At 38.0% G+C, this 16,747-nt stretch overlaps 1 protein-coding gene across 1 annotated transcript; it reads left to right on the top strand.

Annotated features, from left to right (window-relative positions):
* The first annotated feature begins 11,143 nt into the window (after positions 1 to 11,143).
* Positions 11,144 to 15,827, top strand: LOC119773340. Its single transcript, XM_038270305.1, has 7 exons — positions 11,144 to 11,280; positions 11,788 to 11,895; positions 12,547 to 12,575; positions 12,652 to 12,727; positions 12,799 to 12,933; positions 15,115 to 15,212; positions 15,317 to 15,827. Exons 2-7 carry the CDS (start codon positions 11,796 to 11,798, stop codon positions 15,653 to 15,655), a joined length of 777 nt encoding a protein of 258 aa, XP_038126233.1. The 5' UTR covers positions 11,144 to 11,280; positions 11,788 to 11,795; the 3' UTR covers positions 15,656 to 15,827.
* The last annotated feature ends 920 nt before the right edge of the window (positions 15,828 to 16,747 follow it).

Below are 16,747 nucleotides of genomic sequence, written 5' to 3'. Positions count from 1 at the left end.
ACCTAAACACATCTGTTAAATATTAGAAGCAACTGTGTTTGTTACAGTACTTCTACATGTTGAATGGTGTTGTTAGCATGTGGTCTTTGCCCCACACACCCACCCAATAGTCTGTCAGAATGCAGAGTACAGCAGGGAAAAGCTATACGTGCTGAAAACGCGTCGTTCCACACAAAATATAGATGCTTCAAGCATCACTTGGCCTTAAGTTGCTATTCATTCATGTAAGATTTGATTATCTATACATAATAATACTGTAGTAATGTTTTTAGAGCATAAACAGTAGTGTATAGGATTTCCTAAAAGCGCGCGCATGCGAGTTCACAACTCTACGGAAACCGTAGCAGACCAAACCAGATGAAAGTGCGCATTTCAGCTCGGCAAAGAACTCATCCTCTTCCTCAACAATGAAGTCCTCAGACATTTTTCTGTCGTTGTTTCTTTCTTTGCACAGGTAAACAGCACATTTCTTCTTCTACGCTTGCATTATCGGCAGAGCAGACGCTGAATGCGCACTTTCATCTGGTTTGGTCTGCCGCGGTTTCCGTAGGCTCGTGAACACGCAGACGCGCGCTTGTAGGAAATCCTATACACTACTGTTTATGCTCTAAAAACATTCTAAATGACTTCGTTCGTGTAAATTATGGATGCTACCCACTCAGGACACTTGGAATATATTGGACGAGCAGTATGGAGGAATATTGACACGTTTTTTGTGGACTTTTATGGACCTTTCTGTCTCGGGCACCATAGACCTCCATTATTTGAATGTCAGCAGACAGCAAGAAGCCTCCCAGATCTCCAGATGCATTTGAGATATCAAAAAAGTACTCCAGAGTGTTGTTCAGCATGGGGGTGAGTAGAAAATGAAGGCTAATCATGTTTTGGGTGTACTATTCCTTTAACCTGGGAAAAAAATAAATGACACAAAAACTAATGGATGGGGAAGGAACTGGAGAAACTTGGATAGCAAATATGCAAAGGGAAAACACAATCTAAAGACAACAGAAAACCATAGCTAAGAAAAACTACAGCAAAGATTAGAAATAACTAAAATACACACCAAGGAAGACTTAAACTAAGAATGAATTCAAAAATTATGCAAATCTAAGCACCAAACAAAGAATAACAAAAATCAAAGTGTAACTGAAAACCCAAAGTGAAAACTTAAACAGAATCTAAATGTCTAGAAAAGCAGATCATGAAACTTTGTTAATCTTTTCTAGAGATTTAACATTTTCAATGGTGAATTTTATTTGCCACATTAATGTGTCTTTTCATAAGGAAACACCGTTAAAAAATATTAAGAAAAGGCTTGAGTATTACAGAAACAAAAAGAAAGATTAATAATATGTTGCTGTTGAATTATTGGGTAAAAGTAACATATTTATCTAAAACCACATAAAGTTGACAAACTTTCCTATGTTAAATATTCTTCCCACATATAAAAACTGGTCTGATCCAATTCTGGCCCACACAATACATTTAGATTCGTCCCACATACTACAAAGAATGATGGCCCTTTGGTGTCCCAGATCTGATTTGCCAGAGGTTGCCCACTCAAGGGCCATTTTTGACCCACTGGTGGACCTGAGGCGGCCCTAAACTGTTTCTGCACTGGCACCAGATGTCAGCATGAATCCCTCCTTGATAAAACCATGTAATAATATAAAGCAATCAAGAAATCTTATAGCTTATAAGATTATATCTTATAGCTCTGTTATACATTTGCACCATTTTTTATTTTGAATTGAATAAGAAATCCTTATATACACTATATTGCCAAAAGTATTTGCTCACCTGCCTTGACTCACATATGAGCTTAAGTGACATCCCGTTCCTAATCCATAGGGTTCAATATGACGTCGGTCCACCCTTTGCAGCTAGAACAGCTTCAACTCTTCTGGGAAGGCTGTCCACAAGGTTTAGGAGTGTGTTTATGGGAATTTTTGACCATTCTTCCAGAAGCGCATTTGTGAGGTCGCACACTGATGTTGGACGAGAAGGCCTGGCTCTCAGTCTCCGCTCTAATTCATCCCAAAGGTGTTCTATCGGGTTGAGGTCAGGACTCTGTGCAGGCCAGTCAAGTTCATCCACACCAGACTCTGTCATCCATGTCTTTATGGACCTTGCTTTGTGCACTGGTGCACAGTCATGTTGGAAGAGGAAGGGGCCAGCTCCAAACTGTTCCCACAAAGTTGGGAGCATGGAATTGTCCAAAATGTCTTGGTATGCTGAAGCATTCAGAGTTCCTTTCACTGGAACTAAGGGGCCAAGCCCAGCTCCTGAAAAACAACCCCACACCATAATCCCCCCTCCACCAAACTTTACACTTGGCACAATGCAGTCAGACAAGTACCGTTCTCCTGGCAACCGCCAAACCCAGACCCGTCCATCAGATTGCCAGATGGAGAAGCGCGATTCGTCACTCCAGAGAACGCGTCTCCACTGCTCTAGAGTCCAGTGGCGGCGTGCTTTACATCACCGCATCCGACGCTTTGCATTGCACTTGGTGATGTATGGCTTGGATGCAGCTGCTCGACCATGGAAACCCATTCCATGAAGCTCTCTGCGCACTGTTCTTGAGCTAATCTGAAGGCCACATGAAGTTTGGAGGTCTGTAGTGATTGACTCTGCAGAAAGTTGGCGACCTCTTCGCACTATGCGCGTCAGCATCCGCTGACCCCGCTCCGTCAGTTTACGTGGCCTACCACTTCGTGGCTGAGTTGCTGTCGTTCCCAAACACTTCCATTTTCTTATAATACAGCTGACAGTTGACTGTGGAATATTTAGGAGCGAGGAAATTTCACGACTGGATTTGTTGCACAGGTGGCATCCTATCACAGTTCCACGCTGGAATTCACTGAGCTCCTGAGAGCGACCCATTCTTTCACAAATGTTTGTAAAAACAGTCTGCATGCCTAGGTGCTTGAATTTATACACCTGTGGCCATGGAAGTGATTGGAACACCTGATTCCAATAATTTGGATGGGTGAGCAAATACTTTTGGCAATATAGTGTATCTATATGCTACAACAATTCAAATACATTTTTAGGCACCATAGAACATTTGCATTATAATTTTTATTTTGTTATCTGAAAGGAAATGGAATTTAGTGAGAGGTGGACGACATGCGAAAAAGTTCAATAGAATGGGATCAAATTTTGGAGGCACACAACCCCTGTGCTGCAAATACTGAATAAATATAAGAGCAAAAAATAAATTGCTGTTATATTCACTTGAGAACCACAGAAATTGTGATTTATATAAAAATACTACAATAGGGACAGACTTCTATTTTAGTTTGAATAACAATAACACCTGGCAATCTTTGCCTCGAGCTGTGGAGCTGGGGAACACTTTGGCTCTGTTGGAATTGTGCCTTAACCCTTATATACTATAAATTTTCTAGGGGTGTCAGAATGTCTAGCGGATGAAAAATTTCTCACAATGCACCTTGAAAAGTACAGCAATGGTCACAAGACAAGCAGATGTATCCCAGAATTCTTTGCAAGAGCTATCCTCGCAAACTATCATGGAATGTTTTGGGGTTGAGAGAGAACAACGGTGGCATGGGCACGGTGCGAGGAGCCATAGTCACGTGACCACCAGGGAGTAAAAACGTAGTGATTGTCTGTCTTTATCCACCCTATATAGTGATTGAGGGGTTAGGGTTCAAATTTGGTCATAGCATTTGTCTGGCACTCTGCCTTGTGGCTGAATCCAAGCAAAAATATCCCCTAGATTTGATGTAAACTCACCTTTTCTTGAGTTTGATCCTCTAGTGTTCTTTGTGCCTCCTGGTTTTAATCTTTCTTTTGACTTCCATGCTGAGTCCACTATAGCCTACAAGAATCAATCAGGTCCAAGGCTTCTGAATTATTTTCAAGGTGGTTCCTTGTAGCTCCTGTTTCACCATAAGCCTGCCTGGTATCCAGCTATACCAAGCTTAATACTGTTCATACCTCAGGTCTGACTACTGTGTCTCACCATTCCAGACACTCCAATGTAAACCCCAAAATAATTTGCTGTTTAGTTTGTTCTGGATTTCTCCTTGGATTATAGCATACTTCCAAATTCCAGTAAAATCATATATCATATATATCATCATATCATCATATATATCATCCTATTCTAACAAACTGCCTTTCTGTCCAGAAGAAGATTTAGCATACCCAAGCCTACTGAGTTTCTCTATTTGTTACATCCACCAAGGAGGTTATGTTTATAGGAGAGTTTGTGTGTGTCTGTCTGGCTCTGTAACAGGATAACTTGAAAAGTTATGGATGGATTTTGATGTTCTTTTTTTATAGATTCTCTAACATTGTAAGATTTGGCAGAACAAGCTGTTCCTCACATAACCAGAGGGTGGCAGCAGTGACTTTTGACAGACTCAACATCAGACTCAAAAAAGTCCAAAGGGATTTTTCTGAAGATAAAAATGCAAGAAAAGGGAAAATGATTGGTTTGTTAGCATGATCAATTAAACACTTATGAATGGATTTTTGGGATTTTTTTTTTTGTTTTTACCAGAGGTGTTTCTAATGCCAAGGAACAATTCATTTAAATTTGGTAACGGTCAAGATCATGTATAGGTTTTAGCTATAGGTCTAAGTCCCAATTTAGGGCAAAATATGCTTCTTGGCAGAGGTCTGTCCTCTCTTAGGGCTTTTCTATTTCTTTTTGTTTAAAATAAATTATTTCCTGAAGATTTCATTCTGATTCTGCTCACCTCTAATTATGATAGCAGCATAATAATTTAGTTTTTCCCTCGGCACTTGTGATCTAGGGCAGTTCTAGAGGTTTGGCCAGGTTTGACATGGCCACCCAAGCCAATCACTGGCCACCCTTGTGACACCACTACTCAGGGATTGGTTGTTCCCACAAGGATTTATCTCAATACCCCTGGAATAAGCAGTTCTCTGCTACGCCTCATGGAGCAGCGACAACAGAGATACCACCATGTGGAATTTCCTACTATGATATTTTAACACTGACATATTAACCAAAAGCTGAATACAAACATGCAGCATAAAATTTAAACTTTTCCAAATAAAGAGGACTAATACAGAATGTTTTCTGTTTTATGAAGTAGTTTTCAGGTTTTCTATGGGAAAAATTGGACTCTTCTGTAAATATAAAGAACATTGCTCAATCCATTTAATATATTTATTATGTAGAACTGTAAATTGTTTGAACGACACTAATGTATAAATATGCACAAAGCTTTATCAGCAAGGACCCTAATGAAAATGTATAGTGTTTCAGAAGTTTGAATATCTGAATATGACTGGACTTGTCCTTTAAGAAATCTAAAAATTAAAGAAAGGTAGGCCGATATTTCTTCAAACGTATGACAGGACCCTGCTGTCTATAAAAAGTGTAGTCAGGAGGTAAAATGTTAAGTGAAGGTGTGTGTATGAATTTGCCCTTTGATCTATTAGTTCGCAATTTTTTAACAAAGAGATATCTGCAATTTATTCAAATATGCAGCCAATGTTCTTGTTTGTTTAAGTAATTGATTGTTTTTGTTGACAAGTTAATTGGTTAGAAATTATTAGACGTCCAAAATGAATTTGACACTGATGCTCTTGATGAGTGTATGCACACCTCTGGTCAGAGACGGTGTCAGTATGTCAAATATGATACTTAAGCATGTTTCATTTAACATCAAAAAGCTGTAAGTTCACCCCATCCGCTTGTAGCAATTTATCTCCTCTTCGTTAGTGCATAAGATTCACATTGCTTGTCTCCGACAGGCACATGGAATTGTGCCAGAGATTTATGGTTGTTAGAAGCTGTGAACAGCTAGCCTGAAAGTGGTGCTTTGTGACATGCTGAAAGGATGAATGGGCTCAGATGAATAGATGGTAATTAATACACATAGCACCCATGAGACTTGAGTACAAGAACAGAGCAAATTACTCTGTCAATAAAATAGCCTAGAGACACAATGAGAGAGAGAAAGAGATGTGCACTGGGCTGCCAAAGGGGCCAATAACTCTGTCATGCTTCCCTGGACAAACACTGTTAATGGACAAGATGCGTAGAAGCAGCTTTGAAAAGTACATTACAGAGGAATATTTATGAAGGAGACAAAACTAGCTAAAACAAAAGCTTTTATTTTACCAGCACAGAGTAAAAGCCGTATATAACTTTAGAAATTTCAGACCTAAGCATTTATGGTCAGATTATATCAGCTGGATTTGCCCCAGTTCCAGAATTTTGATATAAGATTAAAACTCTTTCTTCATTTTTCACTTTGCAAATATGTCCTTGATACCCTGTGTGCCTTTTCTATAAAAAACAGGAAAAGGGCTTGGAGATATTTGGAGGGAAATTAGAAGAGGAACATTGTCTGCACAAGGGAAAATGTTTCATCTTGTTTTCTGAAATCATCCATCCACTGTATGCATTAGTATTCATCCTGAGTCGTTCTTTATCTTACCTTTATCTATGCTTCACCTTTCCTATCCTGTGATAGAAATATGACAGGCAGAATATCACATTGTTGAGACAGCTGAACATTTATCTGCCTGAGGGCGCGGCTTGAGCGGCAGAAGGGTCCATCCTCCTTTCCCAACAAGACTCATACTCTTACATATCCTGGTCTCTTGGAGATCAAAGTTTCAGTGAGCTGCCTGAAGACATACAGACTGACTGGGAAACACAAGGGTCCCATTTCAGCTCCAGGAGGTCTGAAGATGCAAAGTGAAAGGCAAGCAGCTCTGAGAGAACCACTATGAGCCCTGATGGATCTGGTGTCACTTCTCCTCAGATGAGATGTTTTTTTTTTTTACTGTTAGCACAACTGTGAAGAACAACGTCAAAAAAAAAAGCAGATACTGTTGTTGGATGGAAGAAAGGCTCTCCTATGAGGCTGCCCTGCAGATGAGAGCTGCCGGTTTGGTCATGTTGACCTTTTCTCAGAGTGGCAGCTGCTGGTTTATGTGTCATCTGTAACGGGTGCTACCAAGAGGACTTCTAAATAATTAGTTTATTTTAACAGATATATAATTTATTTAAATATGGCTACAAGCTGTATCACTCAAAAAATGATAATGGTTGCATGAAACCGGAATTAATGGATAATAAAAAAAATATATATTTGAAAAACAAATAATTAAATTTAGGAAGGGACAGATAAGCATTATACGGTCTGTTTTTTTCCTACAAGAAATTCTGGTCCATTTGTAAAAAAAAAAAAAAAAAAAAAAAAAAAAAAAAACATCCCTAAGTCAATATTTTGTGGAGTGATCCTTTGAAAACACAGCTGTAGATCCACTCAGTCAACTTTTTTTTTCCATTTGTTGTTTGGAAAACAGCTCAGTTTAAAGTCTTTCACTGCCTCTACTACTGATATTTCTTCCATTACATCCCTGTATTAAATTCCTTTCATTTTCGTAAGAAAAAAAGCTTCTCTATCTGCGCTTTAGAACCATATCTACTTAACTTAATGCTGTCACTACTTGTAACTAAGTACGCAAAAACAGAGGGTGATGTGGGAAAATGAACTCTCTGAGCAGTTCAGTAAAACTTTAATTTCATTGACCAGGTCTTTATGTTGTCTAAGACAAATCATTTAAAAAATATATTAATCTATTCTGATGTAGCGGTAATATGGTGAGCACAGAGCTGCTTGCTGGACAATCGCCTGTCCTGTTTTGTCGAAGGACATTAAAAGGACACAAAATGGGACAGGCAGCTTCACCGGTTCTCTAAGGTGCCCGAATCTGGAACCTTTTTTTTGTTTTTTTTGTGCATTTTTGCCAGAGGCAAAGTGTCCTCACTTTATGTGCCGTGGTGTTTGCACAAGGGGCTGTTCAAGAGTCACTTTAACCTTATGTAGTACTTCAGAAAGTTCAGGGACTACCAGCGCAAAGTTAGAATGAATGGATGATAGTAATTAATAAGTTTTGCAAGTTTATAATGACTTTTTCTGTCATTTTCTTGTTTAATTTCCCAACCCACATACAATATTGAGCCCGGACACAAATGGTAAATCGCCTGTACTTATATGTCACTTTTTCAAGTTAGAGGACCTAATCAAAGCACTTGACACTATATTTACTATAGTCACTATATTCAGTCATTCACCCACTGATGGTGGCAAGCTACATTGTAGCCACAGCTGCCCTGGCAAACACTGACAGAAATTAGGCCGCCATACGCTGGCGCCACCGGGCCTTCTGACCACCATCAGTAGTCAGACGGGACTATCCGGTTGCAGGGAAAACTCCTTCATCCAATGCCACTTTCACCACAACACAACAAATAGATTTAAATGGTTAATTTACTTAGAGAAATTAATCTGGCAAGAGATCAGACTGCAAGAACTGCTTCTGAAAACAAGGAGGTTAGCTTGAGGACGCTAATAGGAGGAAGTTTTCGTATTACTTAGAGAGAGAGTATGCTTAGCTGGGATCCTATCTTAATACTACTGAAGGTATCACCTTATTGTTTTTAAATAATTAGTACGCAAAATTTGTAAAGAAAAAAAATTAAATAGATCCAAAGGACCTATCAGTAACCATGTCTGTTCCAGCAAATATCATCATTAGAATTTCTTTGAGTATTATGTCTTTAGTTCAGCAGCCATAACAGGGGCACTGTCCCCTGTTGGCCCCTGTCTAGAACCCGCTCATGATCAATGCACACTTTCAGCGACACACAGGAGCTCCTTCAAGCTGGGCACCATTTCATTCACAACCCCTGTACCATCAACAAGGAATCAGAATCAGAAATTCTTTAATAATCCCAGAGCTCAATTACTTTTGTTACATGACTCCATCTGTAATAGTGACTATAGGACAAGTTTGATATAACACAATTTCATACAATATATGTAATTAGGGGTCTCCGCTCCATCTCACCATCAGTTTGGGGGTCCTTGGCCTGGAAAACATTGAAGACCCCTGTTTTAGAGGGAGGGTGGCAGTGGTGGGGTAAAGCTAACCAGAAAAAAGCTGAAATAACCCGTGTTAAGCTAACTTAAAGAATGACTAGACTGTTGACAGATAAGGAAATAAGTGGAAGTTATAGGTTAGTGGGTCACATGACCTCGATGCTATTGAAGAAATGTCACATTATTTTATTATAAAAAATCTTTAAAAAATGAACAAAGGCTTAAAATGAAATAACAATGAGTGTGCCTAATCAAGCTACTGTAGTAAAACAATTTCACAAAGAATTTGAGTCAGTGAAAAAAATTATTGTTATTTTATTTTATTTTTTTTACTGATTAACACAAAATACATTCAATCACCACGAACATATTAGTTTTAGGCATAGAAAATGATGCATTGAGTGTTCCTTGCTGACTGGATTCCCTTAATATATTTCTATTAATTTGAGACATATTTTTGGATGACACATTTTGTAAAAACTTTTACCTCCACCAAAAAGGTTATGTTTTTAGTTCTAGGAGAGTCTGTCAGGGTAACTTGAAAAGATATGATCAGATGTTAAAACTATTATGAACAATACATTACATTTTGGCAAGGATCCAGATTATAATCTGGATATAGGATTTTTTATGGATTATTTAACATTGTGAGAAAGGGATTTATGGTGGAAACAATCAGTTCCCCACAAAACCAGAGAGTGGCAGTAGTGACTATTTATAGGTTCAGCATTGGACTCCAAAAGTCATGATCCGGATATTAAATGTTTAGCTATTGGTGTAGGTCACCATATGGGGCAAAATTTGCTGCTCCGAGTGCTTTTCTAGATTATTAATATAAAAATGCTAAACTGACTTAATACTAACTAAAATTTCCACACTGCATTAGACTGGTTACTATAGGCTAGTAGGTGAGCCATATGTTTCAGATTTGGCTTTATTTGTTCCATTGTATGATCCTTTTACACACATCAAAGGTTGCAAAGATACTGTCAAGTTAGGATTACGGATGGATAAAACAATGTGTGATTCATCTGGAACTGGGAGCCAGGAGATGCATGAGTCACAAAGAAAAACATTGCCACAAGCCTCCTGTTTACCAACACTTTCACTGCTGTCCCACATACAGATGGCCCCAAACCACCAAACCCAGATCAAACCCAGTCATAGCTACATTTGGTAATGTTGTGCTAGCATCCTACAAGCTTATTCCCTTAAACCTACACAAAACAAACAGGTGGGAAAAATCTTTGAGAAATATTAGAAAGTTTTTACCATCTTCTGTTGATAAAAAGGTTTTTAAAAATGGATGCATAAATCTTTAATTTAATTTGTCTGACTCCTTTTGTCACAGATCTCATGTTACCAATGCCAGACATGTAAAAGCAAAGTGACCTCATCTTGTTTTCCAGTAGTAGAGTGGCGCTCTCTGCTGTTAAATTCTCTACATGATAGCAAAATCATTTTTAGACCAGAGGTCTGTAGGCTGCAGGTCATGGGCTTTTCCAGTTAATGGTGGATAATTTCAGAGCCCATGGTGGCTCCTTATTCAAACACAACAGGAAAGATTTCAGAAGCTACTCTTGATGTTTTCATGGAAAATCTGAATAAAATTCACAAAACAGAATGATTCATACAAAAAACATCTTTTGTTAAGTTGTTTTATGTTATTTGGATAAAGCAATAAGTGCTTTACTTATACATATATTTCAGATTAGAAATTTAAGTGTAATGTACAGTTCCGTTTGATTATAAAACAAGAAAACAGTCTGACCGACACAAATACAATATAATTTATCATCATATTTAATTAACAAGTTAACAAACTGGATAAAAGGTTTCCAAATTCAGAAGATTGCAGTCAGAAATTTAGGTATGAAAAGTGATAACCTAAGGACAATAGTTACAGAAATACTATTACATAGGTACTCTAACATTACAGTTTGAAGGTTAAAAGGTCAACTAGGTTTTGAAGTTCTAGATACACTGTATTTTAAATGTGGGTAAAAATAGCTTTTTGGATTATGAGGGTTGTAAAGTCTTCCCCTAACACACTGCTGGTAATTAAACAAATTCCCAAGCATAAAGGCTGAGGAAACGATATAACTGTTTCAGTGAGCAAAGTTCTTGGCAAATAATAATGTTTTTGCTTTATTTCCTTGGCAGTATATTTGTCTCTGTTCTTATTTTGCAGAATCATATCTAACAGCTGTATGAGGCATGGTAAATTCTAGCTAGCTTCTATCAACACTTTTTGTTTTTTTATGCTCCTGCACCTGTGCTTGGCTGTCACACAGCCCAAACACTCTGTGGAGGAACAACAGCCCTGTGACAAAGGTCCTTCGACACCAACAAAGGAAACTGAATGTAAAGGCAGGTAGGTCCTTTATTTCTGTGAGGCGGTCGTCACATATTGAATCTAACAGCGTTGAACTTTTACATCCGACATGATCTTTCCATGTATTTTTACATCGTTAATCTAAATGTCTTTCCGGCTTGCGTTGCTCCATCTATTTATAGGGCTACAAGGACATTAGCTCAGTGTCCATGTAGAAATGTCATGTAGGAGAGGAAGGCCATACACTTTTCATCCTTAAATGTGAAGGGGGAGAAAAAGAATCAGTTTTTTTCCCACAAGGCAGAGATGTTAACCTTTTTCTTTGCTGACAGCCTATGCAGCCGAACTGAATGCTAATTTATTCCAAATTTTTTTGTGAAAGTAAAAGTGAAGATATCAAGATAAATAACATGATCTTTTGAAATGAAGGCATCAAACTAAACTGGTGTCTGATTGCGATCTTGTTAAACATGTACGCCTGAGATTTGATGGATTATTGTGATAAAGACATGATTTATGCCACTTCTGTCTCTCACTTTCTCTCAGGGGGAGGGATGGAAGAGAGCTATGAGACATTTGAGGAGGAGTTATGGCCACCGAGGGCAGACGATCCTCCACAGAGACCTGTTCGACAGATCCGCAAAACAAGTGGAGGCAAGAGCAAAAACGCACACTCTGAATCTCTGATGCCTCCATATTTTACAGCTTTGTTCTACATAATGGCACTAAGATTATTCACTATTTTAGGTTCAACTAATACGTCTGCATGACAATTTACACAAAAAAAACAGACCTAACATTAATGGGTCACAATAATGGGTTGCATTATTGAGTTTGTGTAAATGAATTTTATTTTCAAAGGGGTGTATCCAGAATAATATACTGGGACTATTTCATAATCATGAATTAAGAGTTGATTAATGTCATCAAACAAAATTATAAAGTAAAATAAAAAGTATTTGGAAAGGAAAACCAACCCTAAATTCACTAAGTGCTTTTAAAAGGGTTGGAAAAACATGATGAAAGTCCTGAATTCAGTCAAATAAATCAGATAGTGTCACTTCAGAAATAAAGCAAAATTGCTTTTACCGTTTCATGCTGCATGTTTGCATTAATAAACTCTGTAATTTTACATCACTTTTAAATTTACCTTCTTAATTAATGATTTCTTTTTTAATAAATTTTAAATTAAATTAATATAAAATTGTTGTATGCTTAAATATTTATTTTATTTCCATTTTTCAATAATCTAACTCATACCATAATGTTTATATAAATGTATTGTTTTTTATTTGTATTTTTCAGAAATTTTCGCGTCAAGAAAAAACAGAGAGGTGAGCTTTGGAACAAGCAACATGTCCAAAAATTGTTTATTCTGATATTCTTTATTATTGAGTTGTTCCCTGACAGGAAGTAGCTCCTGTTCCTCAACAACCGAGATCAGAACCTAAGACCTTGCCCAGGGAACCCAGCTTCACCAAACCATGTAAGCTACTCCTATCCTTTCTCTTAAGATCTTTAAACTTTTAAGTTAAGTATTCAAATCTTTTCTTTCAGCGTCCCTGGAAAAACCCTTGCCTACTATAAACCTGACTCAGGTAGCGACGCCCTGGGAGAATATCACTCTCAACCGCTGTCTTTTTGTTGCCATCACCATTCTGGTACTCACGTCAGGCTTTCAGAGACTTAACGGCAAGTACACTAAAACATTAATGCAGGATTATGGACACAACTCTGATCGATATCGAAAAGGCAAGAAAAAAGAGGTATTCACCTTTTTTGCTGCTGGATCGTAACCAGGTTTTATGTTAAGGTTTGAAATTCAAACAGCAGACAATAAGAGCAAGAGATTAAATGAAACAAGCAGAAATTTTACTGAAAACAACATGGCTGTCCATTTTTTGATCTACAGTTTGAAAGCATGGTAATAGTAACGCAAGCAGGGAACCAAACAGAGGAACAGCTCGGAACTGAGTACTGTTTCGTTTAGGAAGGCATCAGGAAAGTTTTCCCTGATTACATGTAAGACTCCCTTGCAATGGTCTATATGTCCAAATTCTATCCTTCCTTTGTTTCCTGTCTTTCATTACTGGAAAAACTGATTAAACAAGTTTTATCTGGCCATTCTCGTTATGGTAACTGAGGTCACACATAATCAGTTTTTCCAGTTATTAAAGAAAAAGGAGCTGCCTGCAGTTCTGCATTAGCACTGGCTGATTTTTTTATGATCCCTTAAAATAGAACACAACCCAATGCTCTACTCAGAGGCGGAGTAAGGAAATTTGGGGCCCTAGGCGAAGACAGGCATGGAACCATCTGAATTGAGAAGACAACACATAAAACAGACTCATTTTATAGATACAGAAATACATTATTTGTTCTCTTCTTGTTGTTTTCCTCTATGTTTTGAATTCTGCTGGCTTTTCATGCTCTCAAGAAGAATAAAAGATTTTTTCCAAGTACTAAGCTCAGTTAGCTGATTGCTCCTGCCTGTGTTTCCAAAAAGGCAACGGCAAAAGTAAATAACACAGTCCTTCTCGTCACTGTAGACAAGCCACGATCTCCATTTTTCATTTAAATGAAATAATAGCTGCATTAATCATGACAGCAGGCAAGAGAGAGGAGAGCAGGAGGTGGGGTTGCGAATCTACTTGTCCTGGAGAGCAGAGTTTGGTGCTTTTATATCTGGATGCCAAAGTCACCAGAAGCAGGAAACAGCAGGTAGATCTGTCAACTTTTAGATTAGATTTCATTTTTTGAAAGTGCGAGAGGGGTCTGAAAAGCACAAATCCTGCAACACTGTTCTATGTATTGTTTGTTTTCAAATGGTTTGCTGTTGTCTTTTTGGACCTTTTTGAACCTGTTCAGCAAATGGACTGATATTATAAGCATCGTGATGGCATTTTAGCACAAGGATTTTTACCAAAAACATAATTAATGTGAACAAATAAGGAACAGTTGTATTAACCATACAATCAAGGTTTTATGGGGCCCTCAGGAACTTGGGGCCCTAGGCAAGTGCCTAGTATTGGCTAATGGTAAATCCTCCCCTGGTTCTACTGCATTTTGAACCATATTTATTTACATTGCCCTGAACCTTTCCATATCAATGCCTTTTGCACCATTACTTTAACCTGGTTTTCCCTTTCTCCTACACTGTCTACATTCTTGTTCACTGCTGCACTTTATAAATAGCTAATAATTTCACTGCTGTAAGCTGCTCATTCACTGTTGAAAGCTGTATGCATTGATATTTTAATTTGTATACACTGTGTATACAAGATTCAAAGTGTCTAAGTCTTCAGGAAGCAGTGGAGTAGGGCATATGGCTCATTGTCAAAGGATAAGACTGAATTATGGGAGAAGACAGCTTTTGAAGAACTTCTTTACTTGTTTAAGTCCTCATGACTTTGCAGTCATATGATCAATGGGCTACAGCCAACCTCATTAAGGGCCTAAATTAGAGTAAAAGATCTGCTTGTTTCATCACAGACAGCCTGTCAGCACATTTGGCTCAGCACAGGTGACACCTTTTCAGGGTCTACCACTCAATGTTTTTTGTCCTAATTGCCACATATCTTTTAATACAGCTAACAAAGTCCGACTGATGAAGTTTGCTAGAGGTTTTGCAAACTTTCATAGCTTTTTATTAGCGTATTCCGATATTTACTTTTACTCTGTTTACATCTTCCTCTTACTTCTTCTCAGGTGTTTAATGTATTTTCACAACCAGGTTATGATCCATCAGCACAAAATATGAATACTCTTTTCCTTGGACTTCAAGATTTTAATCACAAGTGTATAGAAACATTGATTATGTCACTGAATTGTAGGATAAAAAAAATAAAAGGTGTATTCTTTGAAATGCTACAGAAACTTTGCGTGGCCAGGGAACAATAGAAGAATTGGAAGAAGCTGGGCTGACAGTGAGGCGACCAAGGATGTTACGTCACAGAGGACATCTGCCAGAAGTAAACTAGTCTCTGTTACAGGTTTTACAATCAAGCATTGAGTGTTTTTCATCATCGTGACTTTATAGGCTCATCTAAGCTACATACTTCCTATTTCCTTAAAGCCTGAGATGTCTCTGTGGGAAGTCATTTTTTGGTGGCTGCCAGACCTTGATGATGAAGACGAAGAAGAGGATGATGATGAAGAGATCAAAAGAAGAAAATCAAAGAGGGTAGTAACAACACGAACATCAAGAGGTTTCAGGAACAGGCCGATGCCAGAGAAAAAACTCTTAAAGCAAAGAGACGGGAAATTAAAGGACAGGAGGACCAGAAAAGCCAAGGCCAACAGAATCAAAGACAAGAGAGGAAGGATGAAGAAAGAGGACCCTGAAGAGGCAACAGACAAAGATGATGAAAGAGACGAGACAGAGCCAAAGAATATGTTGGAAGACGAAGAATAAAAGATTGAGATTTTTTATTTAGCTCTGAGATACACAAGATGATCAATGTAAGCATTGAAGATTTATAGCACAGTGTTGCCTTAGTTATTTTAATGTATTAGGCCCAAAATGAAATAAGTCTGTACCTTGCCTCTTTGAGAAGACATCTAATAAATCCTGCTAAGCACATGTATAAAGTCTACTGAGTGTTGTTTCAGCTGATATTTGCAAACTCAAAATCAAATTCTCAAGAAATAATCAAAAGGTTAATTAATTTCTGTAATACAATCTAAAAACCATGTGTATTTATCACAGATACACATTCAACAGCTTATTCCGCGTAATACGGAGGATGACTAACAGCTCTTTTTACCCCGCCGTCGTTTCAAATGATATGACACCATTAAAAGTATTTTTAGACACCAGATGTTAAAGTTTTTTGAAAATACCTGCCCTCTCCACTTTAAAAAAAAATTTGCATGCACAACCCTGAACGCCTATTAAACGCATACGAGAGGATGCACAAGCAGATTTCTCCTTATGCACACTCTGTTTAAAAGCTGCTGTTTGCATCGCTCATACAAGCTTACTTTCCAAAAGATTTGACATGTTTTCACAATGTCAGACTCACGACCATTAAGTCTAACATTGCGGACATAGTGAACCTTGGGACGAGCACGTAAGACGGCCTTACGCAAACATATCACCGGAATGATTGACAATTAGGAGGACCATTTATTTTGATGATCCACCTGGAAAAAAGAACATCCTCCACTATACCTTTACGTCCATATTACTGCCTATATATCTACAACGAAGGCTTTGCAGCAGTCACCAAAATAAGGTAACTGATAAAGAAGCTTGATGTTTAGAGCAAACATGCCTAATGGAGATATGAATGGAAGGAAAACATTTGATTGAACAGAGGATTGTAAAGAGAAACTCATTGAAGAGTTTATGGAGTTGGACAGGATGTGGCCTGTTGCTGGGGCCAATGCTTCTCTTACCACCAAATGTTTCCAGGACTTCAGTTACATCTGTCAAATTCCTTCAGCTGAGGGATAAGTCCCCATTTCAGATCAAATGTAATCTTTTGGGTACCAAGGTCTCACA

Source organism: Cyprinodon tularosa, unplaced genomic scaffold, assembly GCF_016077235.1.
Source record: "Cyprinodon tularosa strain WSP-4 unplaced genomic scaffold, ASM1607723v1 ctg12, whole genome shotgun sequence".
Taxonomy (NCBI): domain Eukaryota; kingdom Metazoa; phylum Chordata; class Actinopteri; order Cyprinodontiformes; family Cyprinodontidae; genus Cyprinodon; species Cyprinodon tularosa.
Note: the sequence above shows the minus strand (reverse complement) of the source record. Positions and strands in the feature narration are given on the sequence as shown.